The 26,318-nt window shown below is 54.9% G+C and overlaps 7 protein-coding genes across 7 annotated transcripts; 1 reads left to right on the top strand and 6 right to left on the bottom strand.

Annotated features, from left to right (window-relative positions):
* Positions 1–1,836: 1,836 nt before the first annotated feature.
* Positions 1,837–2,421, bottom strand: PHYSODRAFT_504012 (hypothetical protein; the record flags this gene model as incomplete). Its single annotated transcript, XM_009529509.1, has 1 exon — positions 1,837–2,421. A coding segment is annotated over one exon (585 nt), but the record flags the coding sequence as incomplete, so codon positions are not given.
* Positions 2,422–10,798: 8,377 nt separating this feature from the next.
* PHYSODRAFT_332488 (hypothetical protein) lies at positions 10,799–12,672 on the bottom strand (the record flags this gene model as incomplete). The annotated part of the gene is made up of 4 exons (XM_009529508.1): positions 10,799–11,290; positions 11,347–11,492; positions 11,579–11,924; positions 12,019–12,672. The coding sequence occupies 4 exons, from the start codon at positions 12,670–12,672 to the stop codon at positions 10,799–10,801; spliced, it is 1,638 nt and encodes a 545-aa protein (XP_009527803.1).
* Positions 12,673–15,541: 2,869 nt separating this feature from the next.
* Positions 15,542–16,123, bottom strand: PHYSODRAFT_504326 (hypothetical protein; the record flags this gene model as incomplete). Its single annotated transcript, XM_009529507.1, has 1 exon — positions 15,542–16,123. A coding segment is annotated over one exon (582 nt), but the record flags the coding sequence as incomplete, so codon positions are not given.
* A 149-nt stretch (positions 16,124–16,272) lies between these two features.
* PHYSODRAFT_332487 (hypothetical protein) lies at positions 16,273–18,025 on the top strand (the record flags this gene model as incomplete). Its single annotated transcript, XM_009529506.1, has 3 exons — positions 16,273–16,325; positions 17,017–17,732; positions 17,829–18,025. 3 exons carry the CDS (start codon positions 16,273–16,275, stop codon positions 18,023–18,025), a joined length of 966 nt encoding a protein of 321 aa, XP_009527801.1.
* Positions 18,026–20,389: 2,364 nt separating this feature from the next.
* PHYSODRAFT_500028 (hypothetical protein) lies at positions 20,390–20,632 on the bottom strand (the record flags this gene model as incomplete). Its single annotated transcript, XM_009529505.1, has 1 exon — positions 20,390–20,632. A coding segment is annotated over one exon (243 nt), but the record flags the coding sequence as incomplete, so codon positions are not given.
* Positions 20,633–22,192: 1,560 nt separating this feature from the next.
* PHYSODRAFT_501412 (hypothetical protein) lies at positions 22,193–23,182 on the bottom strand (the record flags this gene model as incomplete). Its single annotated transcript, XM_009529504.1, has 1 exon — positions 22,193–23,182. A coding segment is annotated over one exon (990 nt), but the record flags the coding sequence as incomplete, so codon positions are not given.
* Positions 23,183–26,056: 2,874 nt separating this feature from the next.
* On the bottom strand, positions 26,057–26,311 carry PHYSODRAFT_432976 (hypothetical protein; the record flags this gene model as incomplete). The annotated part of the gene is made up of 1 exon (XM_009529503.1): positions 26,057–26,311. A coding segment is annotated over one exon (255 nt), but the record flags the coding sequence as incomplete, so codon positions are not given.
* Positions 26,312–26,318: the final 7 nt, after the last annotated feature.

Raw genomic sequence — 26,318 nt, 5'->3', positions numbered from 1 at the left:
CTTTAACGTCGTGCTACGCTGCATAACTCTCAATGGCGCGTAAGTAACATTTTGTTACTTACGCGCCATTGGGAGTTATCGAGATAATCGACTTTAAAGTTGACCAATCAGAATTCGTACCTATCCGGACATCGAAATTTTGAAAGTGAAAATTACTCGTAGAAAGCGGAAAAGACTTTAATGCGATTGCTTTGAACGAGAGCTTTCTGATAATGTACGCTAAGCAAATTTTGAGAAAGAATTGAAGTCACTATCGTTCAAAACGTGGTAGGATTTTGACCCTTCCCAAATGGGGATAGTTTTTTCAAGTGCCGACAACTCCTCGAATTTTCAACATTTCGATGCAAACAAGGGCTCAAATGTGCGCAAGATAGCGCTCTTCACGATAAAGCCACTAAATCGCGATTCGTACTTAGGTTCGTAAGGAATTTTTTGTTTGCCGCCGTTTCGATGATAAATTTTATCCATACCCTATATCAAAAGCAGGTGGCCTCCTGTCGGAGGCACGTTAACCCCCTTACTTCCCGGCTCTCTTTACGAGGGTATATTTTTTACCGTCCCGTATCCGAGCATATTGGTTTTTGTATGTGTCGCCGCGTAAGTACGGATTTGGAGAGGGTGGATGGGGTTGTGCGAGAGAGAAGACAGATGGGTATAGTAGCGGCTCCTACAACATAAAGCCATCTTATGCAGCCAAAATGAGGCAGATGGCGAAATCAACATAACGAATGTCCCAGTTATTGGAGAGCCCATCTTTGCATCGTTGCACACGTCCAGCAGCGATGGCTTCACGTGTTGCAGCCAATGACAGGAAAGCAAGAGTAACGCATTCATTGATTGCAAACCGCAGAAGTAGAGTTTCCATTGATTGCAAGCTACCAAAGAACAAACACACTGCCTACGACGATTCGTCGTCTGCCTCCCCTGCACTTTCATCATTCTCTTCCACGGCAGCCTCGCTAGCCGACGCGCCACCTCCACCTGCTCCCGCCGTTCCCTCGGAATCCGCGACGGCGTGGCACCCCCCTTGCGTGATGCGACGTCGCTTCTTACCAGGGCGCGAGGGCGGCGGCCGATTGCGGATCTTGTGCTCTTGCAGGAGCGCCTTCGGGGTGTCGTTTCCGTTGCTCCAGTCGGTGTGCCAGATCTGGAAGAAGGTTTTGGCTTTCCCCTCCCGTGCTACATTACACAGATACTTGCTGCATCAACACATAACACGTTAATCTGCATTACAGAATCATAGCAGTAGAAAGCGCTGCCACGCACCGTCGATCGCCCGTGGAGCACTCTGGGCAGAAGTACTTGGTGAATTACCTTGGCTTCACCTTGAGGATGGCGCACACCTTGCATGTGCGGTGTCGGCGCTTCGTCCCCTGCTCACAGTCGACTGTATCTGGGTTCTCTTCAAGCCGGTGGTCACAATCCGCTGGTGCAAGCCCTTCGTCTGCAGCTGACCGCTGCGTAGCTCCATCTCGGACTGGGGAAGCCGCCGTCCGTTCTCGAGCACTTGTCGATTGCTGCAATCAAAAGCAACAACATAACACGAGGATATATTGGATATCAGCGTAAGCGTGGACGTCTATGTTGAACCGGCAACATATCACATACCTCGATCGCAGCGAACGCTTCCGGAGAGTCGACGGCGAGTAGCTGCTCCATCAGCGTTTCCAGAAAAGCAAAGTGTTTGGGGGCCGCTTGTTGTTCACCTTTCTGTAGAAGCGGTAGATGATGAAGGTGTTCACCAGCGCCATGTCAAAGAGGCCCAAGAAGAGGGTCTTGTAGTACTTGCGCGTCTTGTAGGCTAGCTGGACACTGTAGCGCTGCATCCTCAGTTGGTCATGAACGTCGACGCCGCCCATTGAGCGGTGATAGTCTCGAACTATCTCTGGCGCCGGAACAGACTGCATGAAGCCATGAATGCGGCGCACTGTTGCATACATCATTAGATAGATTAGCAATCGATCCATTGTAGAAAGTAAGAGCATACGTACGGATGGAGATGGTGCGTCGACTGCCTCCTGTCGACAGCATGTGCACCGGAAGGCGGTCCATCCACATGACTGCCGTCAATTGAGGGAACTGCTTGTTTTCCGCTAGCTTCGTGGTCCCCTGCGGAGGCACCATCACTTTCCGCTTGTTCACCTGCTTGGTATTCTTCTTCGTGATGACGTTCTTGGCGTAGCCGGACCGGTCCGTCTGGGTCGCGCCGGTGATGTACAGCCGGCGATGCAGCAGCTCCAGCGCCAGCTTCACCGACGTGTAGAACCTGTTTGTGATCACCAGTCGCCACGGGGAAGTTGGCGACGGCGGGCATAGCGCCTTCATGTTGCGCAGCACTGCAGCTTCTCCAGAGTTGTTGTCCGTCGGCACGGGCGTCTGCAAGTGCGCCTTGGCCCCGCAGTACACTTCAATTCTGGTAGTAAAACAACCACATCAATAAAGTTAGCTTTATGTTGTACAATAACATTCCAAGCCGCTCTTATGCTGGTTACCATCCAACGTAAGGACTTAGGCCAAAAAAATCCCATGGCGAGTTCCGACTCGCCACGTGTAACAGGGTTACACGCACAAGTGGCTACAGTCACTTGTAACTCTAACAGATACGACGTCTGTTAGAGGTTCGAAAGACTTTCTTGACCTTGGTGTAAACACACCAAAGGCTACATACATTTACGATCACCACGACGGTGGTCCATAGAGACTTAGGATTCCTATTGGCTGAAAGCAGCATCTTTTAGCCAATGAGCGACATGCATAGCACTGGAATTCTGCCAACCAGCCGTTGGCAGCTTCCCAGTTTAGAATATTACATTTAGAGGAAGTCAGAAACATAAAACAAAAATAGCAGTTCTCATTTTAACCCAAAAAACATTATTTGGGTCGTTTATTTAGATTAATCTATACTCGGAGGCCCGAGTATAATTAACTCTAATTTAAACCAAGCTACGCTTCCTCGTACACGTGCGCACACGTGTAAGCTAAAGTAGTAGGCCCATAACACCTGGTAGCACTTTGTAGTCCGTCCAACGACTGACTACCCAAGTTAGTACGTCACCGCACGAACGCGGAGCTGAGAACCTTCCCGTGGATACAGAGGTGCCCATGGAAAGCTCCACTACGCCTGCAACTCACGTTGCACGCGCTGACTGTCCCCACCTGTCGGACCCAGAGTGGGAAGCTCTCCAACGACTGTCAACAGTCATTGGTGAGGCGGCTGTAGCTACGATGCTGCGTACGCTAACGTCGACAGAGCAACACGGTGTTGCTCTGGGTTTCATACTGAAGGAGCAACGCGATGTTGCTGCTACTACCGCTGTGTCGTCCGGGACGACACCACGCGCGCAATCGCTGAAGCTCAATGTGAGCAACTATGTCGGAAGAGAGGGTGAACCTCTCCTCCGTTGGCTTGTCGAACGCGACACAGCCATTGCGGCTCGACGTATCGTCGACCCGTTGTCGAAGGTTGCGTTCGCCATGTCATGTCTTGGCGGACGCGCAAGAAGTTGGGCGTATGGACGCCGACTCTCGGATCCTACGTGCTTTAGCACGTACGAGGGTTTCAAGGAGGAGCTCAGACGAGCGTTTGAGCCCCCACAAAACGAGTTCCGGTCGAGGGCGGAGTTCCTCGGCCTGCAGCAGGGCAAGCATGATGTCCATGCTTACGCTCAGAGAGCACGGTACTTGGTCTCGAACATCGTGACCAATCCGATCGACGAGGCGACCAAGGTCGTCACGTTCATGAAGGGTCTGAGAGATGGGCCTGTGAAGACCTATCTCTTCCGTGAGTACCCGAGTACTCTAGAAGCTGCAATTACTCTTGTAATGCAGGAGGTGTTTAGCCTGCGGCAGGCTAAGCTGCATGCACATGTGCCGAGGCCACAGCCACGCCCGGTGGTGAGGACGGGAGGCCCAGAATCCATGGACCTCTCGAGTGCTGCAACTGCCGGACCCCAGCAGTCGCAGGGAAATAATGTGCGACGCTACCGTTGCGGTAGAGTCGGTCACTTTGCTCGGAAGTGCACAGCCCCCGTGCACCAGCAGGGTGGCTATCGCGGCGGTGCCGGGCACCGTCGCAACCAAACATAAAACGCTAGACGCTAGTAGGCGCGGGGCGCCCTACTGGTAATGCAGTTCCGCGTGTCGACCTTGGACACGCGACATTGAGGACTGCAGCCCCCAGTGAGATTCATTCTCACTGCAAGAACCAAGATAACAAGCCTGACCTTGTCATCCTGAATGTGAACTCGATGAGAGCAAACGGCTCTCTCCGTGCTTTGGTAGATTCTGGCGTGTCGAAGAACTTTGTTCGACTGCGAAGTCTATCAAGGCTTGACTTCGAGGATTTAAAGATACCTCGAAGTATGTTGGAAGTACGACTGGCAACGGGTGCCATCGTAAAGACCGAGAAGCGCATGGTACGCGTGCGCTTCACGTATGAAGATCAAGAGTTTGTCGAGCCCTTTATCGTCCTGGATCTGGACGATAAGTTTGACATTGTATCGGGCATGTCGTGGCTTGCACGGCATGATCCGGTCATCGATTGGGAGAAGCGCACTCTCGTGCGCTTTGGTCGCGACAGCGGAACAGTGAGCGATGGCCCTGTTGCCACTACGCACGCACCGACAGGTGCGCGCGACTCCCCACTCGAGACAGCGCTTAATGACGCTGTCCCGGAGCGCCCTGGGCGCGCGCGAGCACGCACTCAAGAGCAGCTAGCGTCGGCGTTGCCGCCGACAGCTAATGAAGGAAATGTGTTGACCTCGGAGGTCGACACCCGCTTTTCAGCGAATCAGGAAGAGTCTCCGGCCTCAAGGGGCACGGATGACGCAGGCGAGTCACACGCCTCAGCCGTGGAGGCTGACGCGAATCTGATTGGATCAGGTCTGGCCAATAATAAGAGCCAAGGTGACGTAACGCCGTCGACTCCGGGAGTCGATGGCTTGGGTGAATTTGATTCGTCGGCTCGGGGAGCCGACGCAACCTCCGTAATGGAGGGCTCCGCTAATAACAGGCGTCGAGGTAAGAATGGCGTGTCGACTCTGGGTGTCGACGCTGCAAGCGGTGCGGACGGTTGCAAACGTCCCGCACCGGAAAAACTTGCATGCTGTCGTGCGGCCGGGCTGCACGACGAAGCGCCGGGCGACCGAGCCGGGCTTGAAGTCGCTCGCCCGCGGGATGAACCCGCCGTCGGTACTGAAGAAGAACACCCGTCCACGGCTGGGCCTGGACGAAGTCAAGAGTCATGCGGAGCCGGGATCCGCAGGACAAGAAGACGGCGCATGCGAAGGTCGCTGCGCAAGCCTCGGCCTGGGGCCGAGACGCTACAAGAAATGTCTGCCGGGCAGACGGAGGCTGAGAAGCCGGACGTCGAGACGTTGAACGTCTTGACGCGTACCTGTGCCGGGTTCCGGTACAGGCGCAGGGAGATGACCCTCGCTAACCCTCCGACGCAAGCGTCGGAGTTGACTTCGCTTCCAGTCATGAGCTGGAAGCGCTTCGCGCGTGACTTGCACGATGGACGCATCGAGCAAATATGCATTCTCTCGGACGCCGAGAAAACGAAGAGTGAGAATGAAGAACTGAGGCAGTTCTTCATGGAGAGCACCACTGAGAGCGAGGACACTCTCAGTGCGAAGACGAAGAAGGAGCGCTTTGAAGAGCAGAGCTGGGACTCGTTGAAAACGAGTCCCTACTACGAGATCTTACGGGAGTACGCGGACGTACTTCCGGAAGAGATTCCTGCGGAGCTTCCGCAGGACAAGGGCATCCAGCACGAGATTGATCTCGTGCCGGGGACGAAGTACTGTGTCACGCGGCAGTGGCCACTGCCGCGAGAGCAGGTCAAAGCGATCGACGACTTCTTCGAAAGTCGTCGCAAAGCTGGACAAGTGCGGGAATCGAAATCCCCGCACAGTGCTCCGACGTTCTGTGTCAAGGAGCCACAGGGCGGCTGGCGCATCGTTCATGCGTATAACAAGCTGAACGATGCGACGATACCGGCGCAGACGCCGATACCTCGAAAAGATGTTATCATCGATTCGATGACCAGGAGCACTATCTACAGTGCTCTTGATCTGCGCGATGGGTTCTATCAGATCCTCATGCGTGAGAGCGATATCACTCACTCTCACGGCCGTGAGCCCGCCGAGCGGCATGCTCTGGGAGTGGCTAGTGATGCCGCAGGGTCTGAAGAACGCCCCTGCGACCTTCAACAGGTGCGTGACGCACTTGTTGCGCTCGGTGCGCGACTTCGCACCGAGCTACTTCGACGATGTGTTCGTCCACAGCCGGGCTGCGGACGGGATGAGCGATGTTGAGATGCACAAGGTGCATCTCCGGAAGCTGCTTGCGCTCATGCGCAAGCACAAGCTCTATGCGAACCTGAAGAAGTGCATCTTCGGGGCGAGCGAGATACCCGTGCTCGGGTGTCTCGTTGGGAAGAACGGTGTCCGCCCTGACCCTGAGAAGGTCAGAGTGATCAATGAGTGGCCGACGCCGTCGAACGTCAAGGAACTGCGGCAGTTCCTTGGCTTGACCACGTACTTGTTCAAGTACGTGAAGGACTACGCGGGCATGATACGCCCGCTGTCACAGCTCCTGAAGAAGGACGCCGAGTGGGTTTGGACTGCTGAGTGTCAGCAGACCTTCGATGCAGTCAAGCGGGGCTTGACTGAGTCGCCGATCTTGGCGGTGGCCGACCAAGATCGCCCGTTCCACGTTGTGTGTGACGCATCCGACTTCGCAATCGGATGTGCGTTGATGCAGCACGATCACGAGGGTCGTGATCGTGTCGTCTACTACCAATCGCGTCAGCTGAAGCCGGCTGAGCGCAACTACCCGGTGCATGACAAGGAACTCCTTGCCATGAAGTACGCACTCGTGAAGTTCCGAGTGTATCTACTCGGAAGCAAACCGTTCGTGGTCTATACGGACCACGCGTCGCTGCGGATGGCTGTGAAGTCACCGCACATCTCGCAACGGATAGCGAGATGGCTCTCATTCTTCGCAGAGTATAACTTCCGGGTTGAGTACAAACCCGGAAGACTCAATGTGGTGGCCGACGCGCTCTCGCGTCGACCTGACTACGCCACGACTGATGCCGACGTCAATGCCATTGACGCCATGCGATCGAGCACCCCAACGTCGTCACTGTTGGACGACGTGAAGGTCGCGTAGGCACACGACGCGGACGCGAAGCTCTTGCTGGCCTATGGCTCAGCGCCCTCTGGCAAAGCTCGTCAGAAGCTGCCGAAGCATCTTCGTGCTCGTGCACACCGTTATCGGGTGCACGACGGGTTATTACTCTACAGTGCAGTCGACGACAACGCGGACCGCTTTGTCGTGCCCAATGACCATGACCTGCGACTCAGGATCATGTATGAGTATCACGATGCACCGACGGCGGGGCATCCGGGCCGTGAGAAGACATACCTTCTTCTCACGCGAGACTTCTACTGGGCCCACCAGTATAAATGGGTGCGCAAGTACGTCCGTGCTTGCGAGGTTTGTCAACGTGTGAAGCCTGCGCCTTTCGCGCAGGTTCCCTTGCAGTCACTACCAACTCCACGGGAGTGTTGGCAGTCCATGTCTTTGGACTTCGTGTTCGGTCTTCCCCCGGACCGCCAGGGGAACACGGGCGTTGTGGTCTTTGTTAACCGCTTCAGCAAGATGGTACATCTTGCTGCAGTACCCGCTGAAGTGACTGCGAAACAGACGGCGCGTCTGTTCGTTGACATGGTGTTCAAACACCATGGCATGCCGATCGACATTGTGTCGGATCGAGACCAGCGCTTCACTGCACACCTTTGGCAAGAAGTGTTTACACTTCTTGGGAGTCAACTTTCGATGTCGACTGCGGACCATCCGCAGACGGACGGGCAGACCGAGCGCGTGAACCGCGTGCTCGTAGACGTGCTTAAGAGCTACGCTCACTCGTTCCAACACTGGAGCGAGTGCCTGCCGATGGCGGAGTTCGCCATCAACAACTCGGTGCATGCCTCGACCGGGCATACACCGTTCTACATGAACGCCATCAGGCACCCACGCCTCCCGAGTCTCCTCGGGATGGTGGCTCCTTCCTTAAGTGGGGGAGGATCTCCGACAGCAACGCAGCAGCCGCAGAATGCCGCTGACACTTGCACAGTGTCAGCCGCAACGACACGAAGTAAAGCCACGAACCGCGCGTCTGTGCAGGACACAGACGCCGACAAGCGCACGAAGAACGTGTCTGTGCGGGGCACATACACTGACAAGAAGAAGAAGAAGAAGAAGAAGAAGAAGAAGAACGGGTCTGTGTAGGGCCCAGACACCACGAAGACGAACGCAGAGGCCGGGCCTACTGCTGGAAACGAGCTGAACGAGTTCGGCTCGGACGTAATCAACTTCGTGCAGCGCAGACAAGCCGTCATTCGGTTTGTCCAAGACGCTATTGCAGCTTCGGTCGACCGACAGAAGCTGAACGCAGACAATGTTGGCAGGGGTAACACAAATGAATTCAAGAAGGATTCATTGGTTTTGCTAGCTACTCAAAACCTGCCTAAACATGCAGTTTCCGACTTCGGGGCGAGCAAGCTCGCTCCGCGCTTCATCGGGCCGTTCACGGTGTTGGTACGGCATGGCAACGCCTACACGCTAGATATTCCATCTAGCATGCGCCTCCATCCGACCTTTTACGTCGGGCGGCTGAAGCCATATCAGCAGCACGAGCCACCTAGCTCGGCTGGCCCGAAGCGGAAGCCCCAGCGGGAGCGAACCTCTGCTCCAGCGCGTGAACGCGCTGGGCCAAGCGTGCGACGCGACCTCCCACGTCGACAGAGATGTCCGACGCGGTCTGCGAGGCCTGAGCAACTTGAGCTCTCAGGGTCGCCATCTCCTGCTTCAGAGCGGCGAACTCCCGGCTCTGAAGCTGCTCCACAGCAGCGACCCGCTCCTCGAGCGTCGGGCCAAGGTCAACCCCAGGTTGACCATACCCGGGGCGTGTTCCCACCACCGCCGCCTCCGATCCGCGACGCCCGCGGCTCAATACGCTGGATTGTGGAGCGTATTGTGAACCATAGTATCCCGAAAACGAACCGGCAGCCGGTTCGTTATCGTATTCGTTGGAGAGGGTTTCCGCCCCACCAAGATACATGGGAGCCACGGGACGTCCTGCTGCAGGACGTTCCGGAAATGGTGAGGGAGTACGAAGCTCACCACGCACTGCCGACGCGAAGGTAGTGCGAGCGCTGTGGTCACCTACAGCGCCCGAGGTCCCACGATCGTCGCGTTCCTCACGTGCGAGGAACTTGACACGGAGATCCTTGAGACTCTCAGGTACACGAATCGTCGTGTACCCGTTTAGGTCGCGGTCGCTCAAGTGCACCGCACCCGGAAGACACAACGTGCACTGTTGGCCTTCGGGCACAGCGCATGGAATACCAGCGTCCACAGAGGATCTGTGGAGCTGCTCCAACCTCCCGCGCGTCGAGAATGTCTCGAAGCGTTCACGGGCATGCTTAACCCGCTCGCGGTAAGCAGCCGGTTTCTTGTTGAAATTCTCAACAAAAGCATACCAACTTTGACAAAGTGCCTGCCACTCAGGCACTTTGCTGCGAGAAGAGGTCTTCTTGCTGGAGAAGTATCGGAGTTCGTGAAAGAGTCCGATATAGTAATCGCGCCTTTGATTCGTTAACGGATCAAAGTGCTGCTCCTCCGCCACAGCATCATCGTGGATCCCGCTGCATACGTACAGCGGGATTTCATTTGGAGGCACGGTGTTGCCCACACGGTCTGCGACCTCTGACGCAGCCGGCATCCACGGATCGCGCGCTGCCTGAGCAGCGCGCGGAGAACTTGAAGACGCCACCTCACGCGGGGAGCTTAAAGCCCCAGCAGCGGAGAGCAGAGTGTCGCCCTCGCCGCGCGAACGCTTCGAGCTTGAAGCGTCCGAATCGTCTCCTTCACGAGGGCGTCTCGACCCGGCATGCGGGTCGAGACTATAGCTGTCGATAGACTCCTTGCGCTTGTTGGAAGAGGCCTCGCCCTCTTCCATCTCCACGTCGTCATCCCCGTAGTCAACGGCGTCGTTGACTACAGAGGAACCTTCGAGGACAATCTCCGACTGGGTTGTCCCCGACGCGGCCTTTACAGCGAGCGCATCGCGCTTTGCCTGCTGGCGCTCATGGTACTGAGCAACAGAGAGGTTACCCTCTGTTGTGGCGGCGGTCTTCTTCTGCAGCGAGCTCATTGCGGAATGAGCTCGAGTTTTCTTTCTCCCAACGTGAAGAATTGACGAATGGTCAATTTCCTGATTGACGTGCCGTGACTCGGCGCGTCTAACCTTGAGGGGGGATGGTGTAACAGGGTTACACGCACAAGTGGCTACAGTCACTTGTAACTCTAACAGATACGACGTCTGTCAGAGGTTCGAAAGACTTTCTCGACCTTGGTGTAAACACACCAAAGGCTACATACATTTACGACCACCACGACGGGTGGTCCATAGAGACTTAGGATTCCTATTGGCTGAGAGCAGCATCTCTTAGCCAATGAGCGACATACGTAGCATTGGAGTTCTGCCAACCAGCCGTTGGCAGATTCCTATCTTAGAATATTACATTTAGAGGAAGTCAGAAACATAAAACAAAAATAGCAGTTCTCATTTTAACCCAAAAACATTATTTGGATCGTTTATTTAGATTAATCTATACTCGGAGGCCCGAGTATAATTAACTCTAATTTAAACTAAGCTACGCTTCCTCACATACACGCGCACACGTGTAAGCTAAAGTAGGCCCATTACACCACGGGTCTTCTCACCTCATGCAGTAAGCTGTCTTGGTACACGCAGCGACGAACACCTTCGTCCCCACTTGTGGGGCTTGTCCTTGTTGAACTGCCGAGTTGGGTTGTATCGGGAACGCGACGGCAGCGTTGCTTCGTCGAAGCTGATGATGGGAGGGACACGGTAACCGCAGGCGAAGGTCCGTTGTAGCACGTCGACGACTGGACGGATCTTCCAGGCTCTGTCGGTCTTAGCCTTCGGAGACTTGTTGTTGGACAAGTGCATGTAGACCATTATGTGGAAGAAGCGGTTCTTGCTCATGAACAGGCTACAGCGATTCGCAGGCATGGTGCCCACCTTCGCCACTGACCAATGCGCTGCAATGCCCTTGCGAATCGGTGCCAGCACCCTGGCAATGAGCAGGCCCATCACCTGCAGCACCTCATAGGCTTCAATGTCCTTGACACCAGCGAGGCGACGCCGAATGTCGCCGAGGTCTTTAACTTCGCCACCACTCTTGCGCTGCTGCTTTCGGATCGCCCTCGCGCGCCCGGGAATGGACGGTGGTGCGTGTTGCTCTCCACTGCAATCTGAGCGCAGAGCTTGGGCGGCATGAAGTAGAACAGGAGCGCCAATGGATCTTCGGCAACTTCAAGAACGCTGGGGGTTGGGCCGTATGGGCCATCGTAAAGGTCGGCATACGTGGGGTCTGGTCCAAACTTCGATTCACCTGTAAATAGTACCAAAAAATATGCTAGTAAATATGTTGGATACAAATACACGGCCGCTCACTTATGTTGAGTGAGTCCAACTTACCATATTCCCACCCGATATTTCTCATCGCCGTGATGTACTTGGTGTCCATCGCGGCAGACGAACACACAGACTCAGGAAGCTCCTCCCGCTCCTCCTCCGATTCTTCGTCAGTCAGTTGGCTGATATCCCAGTCGCCGTCCCAGCTGTCGTCGTCCTCTGCGTCTTCTTTGTCCTCCGGTTCCTCGCGCACGTCGGGATTTTCGTCCGAGTTGATGCCTGTACAAGCGGCGGCCCCGTCGTCCATCAAATTGGGGTCACCATCGACAACGCAATCCAGTGAAACATCAACACGCGCGCCCACACCGGCAGCGTCTGCACTGACACCCGCCTCCTCACTTGAATCCACCTAGAATCAAATAAACAGTAAGCTTATGTCAGCGATGTGTTGAATAAACGACAATATCCAGCACATTATGTTGCCTTCGTCCAGCATAGCGTACCTCTTCATCATTGTCTCCTTCATCATCTGCGCTGTCTTCATCGAGGATCCTGCGTCGGCGCTTCCTCGATTCCGTTGTCTCAACGCGCTTGCGCTTGCCGGAGCTGGATGGCTTCGTGCCTGGCCGAGTGCTGCTCGTCACGGAGTCAGGTGCCACACGGGGCGTCGCTCCGTCCACCGGTGTCGCCTCCTCCACAATCGTCGCCACAATGCTGGCCATTGCGCCTGCAACCTCCGATGCGACTGCTGCTGGTGCGGCATCTTGAGCGCGTGCGGCGGTCGCGGCCGACGCTGGCCCGCTCCTCCACATAGCTAGCGTCTGGTCAGGCACCTTCTTCCGAGTTGGCGCCTTCCGCGTCTTGCCCGTCGCCTTCGGCTCTGCTGGGGCTGCCCCCTCTTCGTCCGCGCCGGGGATTGCCTCCGCAACTGCCGTCGTCGCCTCCGCCACGGCCTGCTTCGCCTCTGCAGATGCGAGGTTCGCATTCGCAGCCGCTGCAGCCATCGTCTTCGGGGGTGCTACCGCCGCAGCTCGTGCCCTCGCCTCCTTCTCTTCCGCGCGGCGTAGTCGTCGCTCCCGCCGCAGTGCCTCCAGGCACTTCTTCTTCTCCGCCGGCGTGAGCGTGTGGCGTGGTGTCTTCCCGACGGGGGCGACCATTGTTCGTCTGGCGGTCGTTTTCTTGAATGAGGGGAATCAGTGGCCGTCGGCCACCAATTTGATGGGTGGCAGTATCCTTTCTCTTGCACTTTGGAAAAAGCCCACACCAAAGGCAAACCTAGCCCTGTACATGTGCCCATTTTACACACAGAAAATATCTTACTTTTTGTATACCAGGATAACAAAAAAGGATCCATACAAACCCCAAGTGAAATTTCTGCTTATGTTGAGCGTTCCAACATAGCATAAACGCTGCGACAAGAGGGAATTAGGGTATACACCGCTTATGTTGAGCGTAGTAACTAAGGGGTTAACACTACCTTGGGCTTTGCCTCTCGTCCGGTACTTGGTTCCAGCCGGGTCCTCCTCGGGGGCATCTTCATCCGGGGCCACCAAACCTTGTACAGCTTGGTCACTAGTCCAGCTAGGATCCATCGTCAACATTCAGCCACGTGTCATCGTTTCCCAGATTGAGTTCTCAGCCAACCAGTCACGGCTGCAGCTCGGAGGGATTCCAGAAAATCTGCAATTCCACCATACCATCAGGACTATCGCATCCAGTGATGCTGCAAAAGTCTTTACGACAGTCGGTTTGTACAAAACGTTAAACTTGTTAAGCATACCAGTAACGCACTACAAAGCGTCGGCAACTTGCTTGCCATGGACGTCGACTGCTAGCCTGAGAGCATATCACTTCTCTTCGATCGTGTAGGTGCGCTGCTAGGGGTGTTGCGGGGTGCTGAACATCGGAGTGTCTTTGAAAAGTGAGTGCGTTGTGTTGTTTGGTGGCACTAGTTTGACACCAGAATCGCGCCGTCAAACCAGTCAATGTATTTACAATATAGTTGAATAATATTTGATGCATTCACTCTACTATTGGCTAGAATCACATACGTGATTTATCAACTATACTAAAATAGGATGTGGTTTTGAGCAGTATCTTGTGATGTGTAGGGCCAGGTTGATTTTTTCGTTACGGGGCTTTTTCATCGCTGTCTGTAGCCCAAAGGGATGCGTGAGCCTGCGCTTAATGAGTGACAAAGTTGCCTACGTGTAAATCGGTGTGTTGTCCGAGATGGACCACCCACTCACTCACTCACTCACTCACTCACTCACTCACTCACTCACTCACTCACTCAAGGTCACGTCATCCCCTCGAAGACGCTGCAAATTTATATCGCGACCACGGCCAAGGCTGTCGAGTAGGCCATCGCTGAAGTGATTCAACTTGGCTACAGCATTATGGTTGACGAATGGCCTTGCTTTGGATAGCATTATATAGCTGCGGTCATCGTCTCTTTGGCCTAATGACGAGTTGTTACATTTAATGGAAGTATGCTACAAGGGACGCGGGCGATCAAGATAGAACCATAATACCTTGATAAGAACACAATCTCCACAAATAAGTATAGACATCTGCTTCAATGAATACCACTAGAAAACCTATAATCCTGGATATTGTATGCGTTCACTGTTGAATTTAACGTTTCACTGTTGAATTTAACGTTACCGTAATATTTCATTACCTTTCACAATTTTGTATGCATCAGGTGTTCTTTATTAAAGCAGAAGTCTACTGAACAACTGTATTTATCGAACCAATAGAACAACGTGAATAATTAACGCCCATTAGACCACCGGCTGAAAACGTAAAATATTCGCGAGTTATTACTGTGCAACTTAGATATCAGTGCTATTTCCTGGATAATTCTGGCACTTGAATTATTGTAATATTTTGACATAAATATTATAAACAGTGGTATTTTCGACTCTAACTCAGTCACCTTCAGTGCAACTGACGTGCATCAGCACATGCCAGAAAAACGGAATAAATATGAACTATTTCGCAAAATCTCCGGCTGAATTTAGTGATACGCGAGAAAGAAGAAGGTAGTCTATTGAACCTTAGTTAATAGCTGCCTGGTATGTTCTAAGTCTAGTGATCAGAGTGGGCTCTGTCTGTTTAATCCACGCCGCAGGCTGCGGAAGGGAATCCATCGGATTCGCTTCTAGGCCTATGTCTGCAAAACAGTCGAGGCTTAGTTGAAACTGCATTCCTTGTATCTTCGTTGGCGCTCGAAGGCGCTTCCGACGCGCTATTGCGTTGAGCTGGCGCATGCACGTCAACCACATTTAGTCGAGTTGCTGAGCTGGCAGCCACGTTTGTCCCTCGTGTACCACCTGATTCCGTATTTGCCAGAGCAACGCAAACCCGACGCTGCAGAGTACCCACCAGATTTGGCGGAGAGACTCCCCGTTCTCTGGTCTCCATTGCCCGTAGCGTTGAGAGATCCTGCGCCATAGCCGTTCGGTGCTGTCCGAGCCGCGAAGTAGCTTTTGTGTCCTTCGAGACAGTCCGGTGAGACTTCATGACCCAGCCAGTGCTCGAGACAGCGCCGCCAGAATTGCTGTACTCGAATACAGGCCCAAGTGATATGCGTGCTCGTAATGTGAATCTCTGCACACGCCACGTCCATAGGGCATCCCTGATAATCACCTTTACCTTCGTAGAACAGATTCAGCTGATGAGTCGCCAGTCGGTAGGTGACCCACACTTGGAAGTTCGTCAGCAAATTGCCGTGCGCACAAATATGCTTTGGTAGTTGCCTTTGGTGACCTCGAATCCAGTCATCGGCTCCGCTCCGCCCATTTCGTCAGCAGTTGACCCAGGTTCGGGTTTGCTGCTTTCCTGAGTCGCTTCTTGGGCTGTTGTTTTAGCACGTGAAGGATTCTGCGATTCCTCATCGAGTCCGGTACTTGCCACGGATATCCGTGGATCTGTGGGTTTGCCTTGAACACAAGTCCTCCTGTGTGCTTTTCGAGCGCGCTAGCATCTGCGCTTGCTTCGTCGTGAGACTTGATTTGCCACTCAATGCCGCGGCTTCTGCTCCAGCATGAGAGTTGCCGATCCGTTGTTGGAGATTCCGCGTACAGTAGAACCTTCCACCTCGACCGACCATGTATAGCTGGTACTGAGTGAAGGAGGCCGTCTGAGCACCAGAGCGGGCGGTCGTCCTAGCTGTTGACCGATGTCGAGCCTGGGTGAACTGAGTAGAATGGCTATGAGCCACCGCTCCAGCTTTGCGATGGTGTGACCGGCCGGGAACCCATCCGCAGTGGGCACTCTCACCTCATAAACATCTTCAGAAGCTCTGACGATACTTAAATTTGCAATTGATGTCACCTTGATTCGGTCGTATTTGCTGCGCTGGAGTGATGGTGCATTGCTGTCCGGTATCCAGGGGTTGTCGGCCCACGCAAATGTGCCCCAGAAAGCTTGAATATCTTTCGGCGCGGGGACATTTGGGCGGATGGAGGCTAAATCGACTTGGACGCGAATTCGTTCGTGGAAGCGTGGTTGGTATGTGGCGCTTCTCAGGTTCTGTGCTGCTTTGGCCGCCAAACGAGGTAGGTAGGTTGCCGCATGATGACTTCGTTTGTGCTGTTCGTCGGTGATCGGCCCCAAGCCAGTACTTAGTGATACGCATTTTAATCCATATATAATTGACAAGCTCGCTAAATGTTAGTGCGGTCACTCGAAATTATTCAAGCCTGGAGCCCAGTCGACATGTTCTAGTCGTTTGTGTTGATTTCGCTATCATGAAAAACCTGGGGTTTGATAGCGTCGCGCATGCTGTCGACCTCCAGAAGAAGTAAATAGTCACACAACCGATGGACAAATCCTTTCAAATTATATATCTTTAGGAGGCTGAATGTGTTTTCACAATCCTTACAAGCCTACGCCATGATGCGGAGCTGTGATTTGTTCCGAGACAGAAATTTATTCGAATAGACTCTTGTAGTGTGCCCTACATCCACTATTTTAGACAATACACAAATCTATAGAAAACATACCTAAACTTGGTTTAAAGTAGAAGTTTTGCAAGACTGAGCATCATCCGCTAAGACAGACTTTTTGCGACTGTTAACTACTTGCCATTGTGTGCAACACATCAAAAACTTACCACCTATACATTGGTCGCTATTCTAATATGTACGTAAGGGTTCAATATCTATATAGTATAACGGGTTGGCTTCTGAATCCATTTCATACTTACCTGACTGGTGCTTGACGCTGCTCAATGAGGGCGTTGACATGAGCCGGAGCAGGCCCCTTGCACTCCGGTGCTGTAAGGGTTCAGGAATGCTCTTTTGAGTAATTCCACAGTAGAATTTTTGTCAGCGGGGGTGAGCGCGTGCGCCGCCCCCACCCTCCTCTTCCAAGCAACTACACTTCTTCGGAGCCTACGCTTCTCGCTTCGTGTACCTACTTCTACTGCGTGTCTGCTGCGTGCGGGTTGCGCGTGTCGATGGCGATCTTCTCGCTGTTCGCGCGCTGTTCAGTGGTTCGCAGCCGCCGGCGTCGCCGGTGAGCAGCATAGCGTCGAGCGCGGTGACGGCGCGTGAAGAGGACGACGCCGTGAGCGTCGAGAGCGACTTCTTCAGCGACGCGGCCAGCGCCTTAGTGAGCGTGGACGAGGGCGCCGCCGCCGTGGACTGGCTGCCCGTGCTCGACGAGGCAGCACCTCCAACTACAGCCGCCCATGCTGATCAAGCTGCTGCCGACCAAGTTGCCGCCGGCGGTCAAGATGCTGACGCGCACCAAGCTGCCGATGACCGTGCTGCTGCCTCCACGCTCGCCGTGCCCATGCCCGGCAACGACCAGACGAGCGAGCCCCAGAGCTCACGCCTGCTCGGTGCCGCCGCTGTCAGTGGCAACTCCGAAACAGCTCCTGCTGCCGATGATGCCCCGCCGCTGGCCACGCTCTCGGTCTTCGCGCACAACGCGACCTCGTTCAGGTGCATCGCGTGCGCCTTTGCAGCGCCGCAGATTGCAGACCTCCACGCTCACAGCTGCCGGCAGCACCGCGGCACCACATTCACGGACGTGTTCCATGGCGGATGCGCCTGTGCCGCGTCGTTCGCCCAGCGGGCAGCGGCAACGAGACACAGCCTCCGCTGCGGAACTGCGCCAAGCGCTCTGGGCGCCGCGCGCCCGACGCAGCAACCAGCACCTGCAGACACAGAGGCGGCTGGAGGAGGGCCCACGGTGACATGCCGTAATCCTCCCCCAGACTCAGCCATCACTAACACTTGTCCCTCTCGGCCGTGGCGTGCGCATCGTTCTCGTCTTTGTGTGCTTCCTCGCGCCACAGGTTTCCTGACGACGAATGCCTCGCCGACCGAGGCAACTGCGCCGCTGAGTGGCAACAAGCGCCGACGTCTGCACCCTCCGGCAGCGTCGACTCCAACTCAAGATGGTGACATGGAATTGCGTGCGACGGACGCAGCGAGCGCGTGTAAAGCTCTTGGTTCGGCGCCAGCACTGAGTCCTAGCTGTATAGCCCTATAAAGATGAAAACGGGCCCGGCAGCACGTTGAGGAAGACCCACGGATGACGTAGCAAGGGCGACACTGCGGTCTGTGACGCTTGCGCTGCTTAGAACGCTTGACTTGGCTCTACTACTGGCTGGTCGACATTTACTCAACCTTTTACTCAAAGCCTCCTCCGTTGGCAAACTTGTGCAAAAATTTGATCTGCGTAAAAAATGGAGCAATTTGCTCAGCATTTACTCAAACGTGGAGCTGTACAAAACTAAAACTAAAATTAAATATTGACAGAAAAGGGGTAAAATTTAGTCTTACTCACGACCGGTGGATATGCTCTTAGTGAGCTTCACTAAATCTGCAGCGGGGCTGCCGTAGCTATAGCCCGTTCTAATACCAGAACGTACCAGTCCGTACACCTTACGGACTCCAAGAGTCAACCCTTAACTCTTAACTGTGTGAATCTCAAACTGAATGTATTTCCCTTTACTGCGGCAAAGCCGCCGACGGTGTAAATGTATCCGGTTCACTATCTAGCATGGTGAACTCTAGTCATATGCATAATCAGTGGCTCTGAAGCCATGTACTGATTCTCCTACTGATTTAGGTGGGACAGTGTGTACCCACTTCGTAACCCTTCGCGTAACTCGCGTGTAACCCCGTTACAAAATCATAAACATATGTTTTATGTGGGTCAATGTTGGTGAAAGTAGGTACACCGGGGTTTTATTTTGTAAAGGTAGCTGCCTCGGGGTTGATTTTGCGAACGTTGATGAAGGTACAGTCGTGCACCTCGTTTTCGGCCCCGGTATAAATTTATAACCGGGGATAATGTATTCGGATTTGCGTACATAGACAACGTGTATCATTGAATTTGTATTTACTACAGACGATACACCTCCTGAGAATTGGTGAATTCGAGGTACTTATATGGTCCACCCCGCCGAAAACGAGGTGCACGACTGTAGTTACCTTGCTACTTACCCGGATTTTTGCGGTTCTTGTAGAGGTGTTAAACCTGGTTTGGACAACTTTGTGGCGCTTGAAATTCAGCGCATGTGGAGTTTCTACAAAATATCTCGATATTGCCAATTTCGTAAAAAAACTAACCTCGTAGTGTTCCACTATATACTACTGCACTGGGTGGAGCCTGGAACTGAACCGTGTGGTTCGGCAAGACCGCGCAATCCAGCAAGAGGTGCCTTATCCTCGAGTTGTGTAGGACTACCACGCCTTCATGGAAGGTGTGGATGTCCACGACCAGCTCATCCAGCGTGCTGTCCGATTCAAAAATATTACAACTCACTTGTAGTTGGTCTTATTGGCCTGGCATTTGGGAACAGTTATATCGTGCACATGGCTTATCACAAGAACAAAGGATCTCGACCCGTGACTCTCAAGTACATTATTAAGTTACAGATCTGTCAGCTTCGGGCCACGATGCTAACACTTTCGGCGTGCGGGAACCTACCGCGAGAGACGCGGCTGAACAGCCACCACGACGGTCCACCCAGCCGACACACGCCCCGCAATAACTCGACGAATGGCGACACAAGCCAACGCAATCGAAGCGCCACCAACCCGCCCTCAAGGTTTGCTCGCTGCTATGCACCGACGACAAAAGGGCTGCCACTACATCATACATTTGTGGTGAGTGCAGTCAGCATATTCCTGAGTCTGAAACTACGCCGCCAGATGCGCGGTGTCGCGATGACTTTCAGGGATGTTTGGCGCCGTGAGTGGAACCACGACACGCTCGTTCCTAGGGAGAAGAATTCGAATGCGCCGACCCGCCGACGCAGTGAAAGGCATCAACACCAGGGACGCCTGTCGCGCGGCTAACACCTATTGAACCGGCTAGCAGCAGCAAGAGGCGTCCAACAAACTGGTAGCCTTTAAGTAATTACGTCGAGGGAGCTAAATCAACTGATTGTGGAAGTTTCTGGGAGTGACACCCCTATTTACTCCATAGATTTTGTCTTAATTTTTGTGGGGGTGGGGCTTTAAGAGCCGCTCTTGTCTCGGGTCTGTATTGAGGTTTGTTTTACTCACGTCAGACTACGTTGAATTATGCAGGCTTAATCTGAGTATTCAATTTCGAATATGCAGTTTTGTGTATGTTTAGACTTGTCCAATACGCATTAACGACCGGCTCTACCTAGAAACCTTCTTTTCCACATTCCGTTGTATACAAAACGGTACTAAATATACATTTATATGCAGTTAAACTATTATTATTGCTCGGCCTGGAGGGGTTAAAGCGGATTTACGTTGCTTCCGAGCAAGACAGGTGCAATGTGGCTAACCTCCTTGCACCAGTGGCAGGTGGCCGATTTAGTCGCAAGGGCAGTCAACGTCGTCGTTGCCCGTGCTCGCGAAGTGTGCGTGCTCAAAATGGGAGCCCAGTCGATAGCTTCTTCGAGCGCTTCTCATTGATCGAGCGGTAGATGTTGCTCCGCAGACCTTGTTGGAAGTAAAACCGCTGCTCGACCGGGCTGATTGGCTCCATACACTGGAATAGCAGATTCTGGGACTCGGACAGGTAGCCGTGGTAGAAGCCGTGTTGGCGTAGGTTGCATAGACGCGGCTGGAGGTCATACTCAAAGTCACGAGAGCGAAAGCACTTCCGGATCTTAGTCTTTAAGAGACCTCACGTTTGGGAAATGCCGGGCGCCCAGGTCGTGCTGGCTAAAGTCTCTGTACCCATTCATAGCCGTTAGCTTCAGGTTGCCCGCGAGGATAGGCACAAAGGTGGCGGTCGGCAGGTCTTGCGGGAGACCGTAGTACTCTTCTGTGTCAAAACGACAGAAGTCAAGGTCTTCATAAAATTTGCCTTGGTAGGCTGGGGGGAGGGGGTCCCTGCGCTTGGTGATGTACTTCTTGAGGGATTTCCCCCATGCGCCTCGTACCCCTGCCATTTGCGCGGCAGGTTTGTCTAGCTGAGCTTGCATGAGTTGGACAATGTATTAGTTGGACACAGTGGTGTTCGGCGACCGCGAGAAACGGCGCCACTGCGGCAGCGGGCTCGACGGCTCGATCAGGAACTGATTGTGCAAAGGCGCTGTCTTGTGGCTGTCGAGAGTAAACATGTTCTTGAACCGTATGGTGCTCTTGAACTGTAAGTTTCCTTCTCTGTTGTACATGTAGGTTCGTCTAAGTGTAACTACAACAGATACTATCTGTTATTACCGTTCAGCTATCCAATCGGGTTATCGGCCAGGTTTTTGGTCTAGTTATTGTCCATATAACTATTCGTCAACCTGTGTAACCTCCCGAAACAACGCTCCGGGTTGGTTTTACTCCACCAACATGCTTGTGATTTTCCACTTCACCATTGTGGCAGGTCGCCTCGAGAGACGATCAAGTCGTCTGGTTGCATGTCATCGGTGATAACTTATTTCCCCAGACGCGAAGCTCCCGTCACCCGCGACAACCAGCAAATCACGATGTTCACTTACAACATGGGGCCCACACCTTCATCTGGTCCGACCAGGCCAGCGACACTACGATCGCCTCACCGCTGTCCTTCTTCTCGCGATCGTAGGTGGCACCACCATCATCATGGCATCCGCCCACAGGAACTAGTGAACCTGAACCCCTTCCGGCCCCAACAGCACCCTCCAGCAACGATACCGACTTCAGTCCTATGTATTCAGGGACCCATTAGTGTAGCATTTTACAGCCACAATCCAGCAGGAGACATGCTTACCCAGTATGATTACCGATTTGCCAAGATACATCGATAAAATAATGAGGGCGTTAACATGAGCCGGAGCAGGCCCCTCGCAATTCGGTGCATTTAGAGGCCAGGAATGCTCTAAGTAATTCCGCAGTAGCGTTTTTGCCAGTGGGGCTGACCGCGTGCGATCCCCCCCACCATTTTATATATATATATTGACCCACTGGGCTTCTCTTCTCTGTGAAATTATGCATTTAATCATATGGTTTTGGTATTGACCCAATAGGACTTTTAGGGCGTGCTATGTTAGGCGTTCGAGATGTATGCGACATTTAGTTGTACATGTTTAGCTCACTTTGTACATAACATGAGTTGTTCAATGGACTTGCTGTCAACAGAGCGGATCCCAGAGTGAAAAAAAACACGTCAGTCATAACGTCGATATGGGATGTCCGCGGGCTGGTGGACATCGTACAGCTTGAAGACATTGATGGGTACAAACGTGCGCATCTGTCAAATGACTGAGGTTAAGGCTTGCAGTGAGCGGTTCCAATCGCTGAGCGGGAGGCAGAGATCTAAACAAGCCCGCAGCGGCGCAGTTGCCTCGGTCAGCGATGCATTCGTCGTCAGGAAACCTGTGGCGCGAGAAAGGACACAAAGACGAGAACGATGCGCACGCCACGACCGAGAGGGAGAAGTGTTAGTGATGGCTGAGTCTGGGGGAGGATTACGGCGTGTCACCGTGGGCCCTCCTCCAGCCGCCTCTGTGTCTGCAGGTGCTGGTTGCTGCGTCGGGCGCGCGGCGCCAAGAGCGCTTGACGCAGTTCCGCAGCGGAGGCTGTGTCTCGTTGCCGCTGCCCGCTGGGCGAACGACGCGGCACAGGCGCATCCGCCATGGAACACGTCCGTGAATGTGGTGCCGCGGTGCTGCCGGCAGCGGTGAGCGTGGAGGTCTGCAATCTGCGGCGCTGCAAAGGCGCACGCGATGCACCTGAACGAGGTCGCGTTGTGCGCGAAGACCGAGAGCGTGGCCAGCGGCGGGGCATCATCGGCAGCAGGAGCTGTTTCGGAGTTGCCACTGACAGCGGCGGCACCGAGCAGACGTGAGCTCTGGGGCTCGCTCGTCTGGTCGTTGCCGGGCATGGGCGCGGCGAGCGTGGAGGCAGCAGCACGGCCACCTCCAGCAGTAGTAGCACGGTCATCGCCAGCTTGGTCGGTAGCATCGTGGGTCCGCGCGTCAGCATCTTGACCGCCGGCGGCAACTTGGTCGGCAGCAGCTTGATCAGCATGGGCGGCTGTAGTTGGAGGTGCTGTCTCGTCGAGCACGGGCAGCCAGTCCACGGCGGCGGCGCCCTCGCCCGCGCCCTCGAAGTCGCTGGCCGCGTCGCTGAAGAAGTCGCTCTCGACGCTCACGGCGTCGTCCTCTTCACGCGCCGTCACCGCGCTCGACGCTATGCTGCTCACCGGCGACGCCGGCGGCTGCGAACCACTGAACAGCGCGCGAACAGCGAGAAGATCGCCATCGACACGCGCAACCCGCACGCAGCAGACACGCAGTAGAAGTAGGTACACGAAGCGAGAAGCGTAGGCTCCGAAGAAGTGTAGTTGCTTGGAAGAGGAGGGTGGGGGCGGCGCACGCGCTCACCCCCGCTGACAAAAATTCTACTGTGGAATTACTCAAAAGAGCATTCCTGAACCCTTACAGCACCGGAGTGCAAGGGGCCTGCTCCGGCTCATGTCAACGCTCTCATTTTTCATACATGCATTTCTTGGCCAATCGGTAGTCACCCTGGGAAGCATGTATCCTGCTGGCTGTGTCTGTGGAATGCTACACTAATGGATACCTGGCTACATTGGGCTGAAGTCGGCGATGTCCTTGCTGGAGAGTACCATTGGGACCGGGAGGGGCCCAGGTTCACTAGTTTCTGTGGTCCGTGGCGTGGTTGCCATGGAGGCGTTGAGATTGTTGCCGCCCGCGATCACGAGTACGTGGTGGGCGGCGGTGAGTCGCTCGTAGAGTTGCTGGTGCTGGCCGGGCCGGGTGGAGGCGCGGGCCCCATCTTGTAAATGAACGTCGTGGTCCGCTGGTTGGTGTCGTCGTTGGCAGCGTAGGAGTCACGGGCACTGGGCCCGCCGACGGTGTTGTCGATGTCGCCGCCGAGGTTGTAGTTGGGTGTCGAGCGGTGTCAATGCAATTGATCTCGCCAGCGTGCATCCGCCAGATGCGGCGGCTGGCCTGCACACAGGTCACCGAGATGCGTCGGCTGAGCTGGGCGGCCCCACGCTTGGTGAGACGGAGGTGCTCGGTCAGCACCTTGTAGTTCGAGGGCATCACCGCACCTAGTGCTCCGTACACCAAGGCTGATACGTGGACTCGCCACCCAAGAGTCTCCAGGTACTCCTCGCCCGCTGGTACTTGGCCACCTTCTCGTCGTGGCGAGAGCGCATGTTGCCCACGGTGGGGTCGTCGGTCTTCTGCGCTTCAAAGGCGACGGCAAGGTCGGATATGGACACAGTCCTCGTAGCCGCGTCGAAAAGCTGGATGTCGGGGCGGAGCGCCCGACCAGGTAGGCCCTCAAAATGCGAGTCGAATCGCGCCGCTAGTCGGCTGCCACGCTTCGATACGACGGGGTCGATTGCGGCCTTAATCATTGCAAGCACACGGTCGTGGCGGCCGTCGATGGCACGTGCATTCCCCGGACAATGCTGCAGAACATGAGGCCGCGTTTCGTCGCTGGTACACTGAGGGTGGCGGCACTGCACGCCGCCGCGCTCATTCCAGCGACGGAGCACCGAGCGCGTCGGCGCCAAATCGATGCGCGCCGACAGTGCAAAGCGGTATTCAGCATCGCTGAGGCCGCCGCCGCGTGCCACAAAAGCGCTGCCAGCGCCGCTGATCGCGCGCACCACGTCGCTCTGCGTTTCGAGTGACTTCCATCGCGCGAGCTCCGTTAGCTTGACGTGCTGGCGGAGCTGGTGCGTGATGTCTTTGTGGGTGAGCGGCTGCGGGCGGTGCGGCAGCTTCATTTGCAACATCATATCAACCTCCATTCCGCCCTCTGTCCGCACCGACTCCGTCGTCAGCTTGAGTCCGCGTGCGGCGAGGCGGTCCTTGACGTCAGCCCAAAGCGAACCGATGTCGCCGGACTTGCGCTTTTGACGCGCAAATGGTGACGATCCAAGCTCGCCGTTCAGGTAGAGCTGGATGGCGTCCGGTACGCGGCCGCGCCAGTGGTCAGGGTCAACAATGAAGCGCTTTTCGATCACCTGCCACACCTGTTCCTGCGCGACCTCGCGCACGAACAGGTCCGGCGAGTAAAGCATTTGCCACGCGTGGCTAACCTGCAGCACGGCGCGCAGGTCAACTAGCGACACGAAGCCTAGGCCTCCCTTGTCCACCGGGGAGTGGAATAGTGCCGTCGTGCTGGACTGGTTGAGGCGAAGTAGGTGGCGCAGGCCGCGCGCCAGCGCCGATTCCACGCTCTCGAGTTGTGTCTTGTAGGCGCGCACGTGGCGCAGCAAGTAGTCAGCCTTAGGGTACCCGTACGTCTTGATAGCTTTGATCTTTTGCCATGGAGCGAGTGGGGAGCGGAAGATTGCGGCCATCATGCGTTTCATCTCTTGCAGCACGGGGCCCATGGACCCACGGTGTCGGGCATGGTTGAAGCCGTTACCTACACCAAGGTACGTGTACCCCTCGTCTAGTGTGAGCGACGGGATCACGTCGCCGTCCAGCGTCAGTCGCACTTTGTCCTTGCGGAGGTGGCCATGAGCGTCTGTCTTCACTGATAGCGACACGCACTTGGACGCGTTGGCTTGCATAGTAGTCCATTCAAGGAAGCGTACGACCACTGCGTGTGCTTTGCTGATGCCCGCCGCCGACGTGCTGTACGTCTTCAAGTCGTCAGCGTACGCTGTCACCGACAGCTTCCGGTCCTTGGTCATCGGGACACCGATCTCCGGTGCAAGTGCCTGCAGCGCGCGCACGAGCGGCATGATGCCGACCAGGAACAGATATGGCGACAGGGGGCACCACTGAAACACGCCCATGCGTAGCTCAATAGGGTCCGTCGCGCCATCCGCTGCGTTCGCCACTGTGAACACGGCGCCCCTGTAGATGTCACGCAGGCGTCCGACGTACGAGGCGTCCGCTCCGAGCAGCAGCAGCACCCGCCAGATGAGCTCGGACGGCACCGAGCCGAAGGCGTTCTTTACGTCATACCAAACGAGGTGGAGAGGTTTGGGTCGTCGGCGTGTCTGGTCGAGCACCGCCGTGCTCAAGAAGTTGTGCTCTGCGCATCCATTGACGCTGCGAACGCCCTTCTGCGCGTCGGTAAGCCGGTTGTTCGCGTCGAGCCACGTCACAAGGCGTCTCGCCAGAATGTCGGAGTAGAGTTTGTAGATGCACGCCTGTAGACATATAGGTCTCCAGTTGCCGGGGCTCTCTGGGTCGCCCTTCTTGTAGATTAGCTGCACCGTGCCAACCTTCCACAGAGCCGGCACTTTGCCGTGCTTCCAACATACGGCGAAGGCAGCGTGCAGCGCAGGCAGCAGTTCCGGCAGGAAGGTCTTGTAAATGTCATGGCCGATGCCATCGATGTCGGGGCTGGAGCGGGCCTGCGCGCGATGCACTGCGTCT

Source organism: Phytophthora sojae (assembly GCF_000149755.1).
Source record: "Phytophthora sojae unplaced genomic scaffold PHYSOscaffold_4, whole genome shotgun sequence".
NCBI lineage: Eukaryota > Oomycota > Peronosporomycetes > Peronosporales > Peronosporaceae > Phytophthora > Phytophthora sojae.
Note: the sequence above shows the minus strand (reverse complement) of the source record. Positions and strands in the feature narration are given on the sequence as shown.